General features: G+C 24.9%; 1 protein-coding gene across 1 annotated transcript in view; it reads left to right on the top strand.

Annotated features, from left to right (window-relative positions):
• LOC128248557 (uncharacterized) overlaps positions 1–330 on the top strand; it is an 18770-nt gene extending 18440 nt beyond the window's left edge. Inside the window, exon 3 of the mRNA XM_052970039.1 lies at positions 313–330. Within this exon, the coding sequence (XP_052825999.1) occupies positions 313–330 (18 nt within the window). The remainder of the gene's footprint in view (positions 1–312) is intronic.
• The last annotated feature ends 338 nt before the right edge of the window (positions 331–668 follow it).

Raw genomic sequence — 668 nt, 5'->3', positions numbered from 1 at the left:
ATATATATACACACAAATGTACTAATGATATATCTAATATCATAAACCATAACAGTTTATTGTCACTCAAAATTTGAATTTCCTGCAATTTTGCAAACAAAATTCCGTTTTTCTTCTAATGTTTCTCTGATTTGTACTACACTCTTCTTTTTGGGAAAATATCGAATCACTTATTTAATTTCATACATTTATTTTTAAAGACTGATGTTGTCATTTATTGTCAATGAGTTACAAAAGAAAATGACTTTACCAGTTAAAAATTACTTAAGTAATTATTTATTTTAAATTTTATTCCGTTTGTTATACATAAAGATTCGAATAGAACGTTGAAACTGAGAAAATATTTTGTTATATATCGTATTGTTATAAATAGAGAATTTAACAAATGTAATTTCTTTTGAATCAATGTTTTCGTATTTTGGAACATATTTTGGACTACACATTCTTCAATATTAAAAACAACAGTAGTATCATGTCGAGTTAGAGTATTGAATTACCTTATTACAAATACATTACTGACAATATAAATATAGTCACAACAAAATAATCCACCTTTGAATTTTGATTTTGGTTTTAATCGACACAATATCAATACTTATAGGAGAATGTTAGAGTCGATTAAATTGATTAGCGAATTCTTAGCAGTCATCCTTTCAAATTCCAATAAC

Source organism: Octopus bimaculoides, chromosome 1 (genome assembly GCF_001194135.2).
Source record: "Octopus bimaculoides isolate UCB-OBI-ISO-001 chromosome 1, ASM119413v2, whole genome shotgun sequence".
In the NCBI taxonomy this organism is placed as follows: domain Eukaryota; kingdom Metazoa; phylum Mollusca; class Cephalopoda; order Octopoda; family Octopodidae; genus Octopus; species Octopus bimaculoides.
The sequence above is the reverse complement of the archived record's forward strand: the minus strand, read 5'-3'. Positions and strand labels throughout refer to the sequence as shown.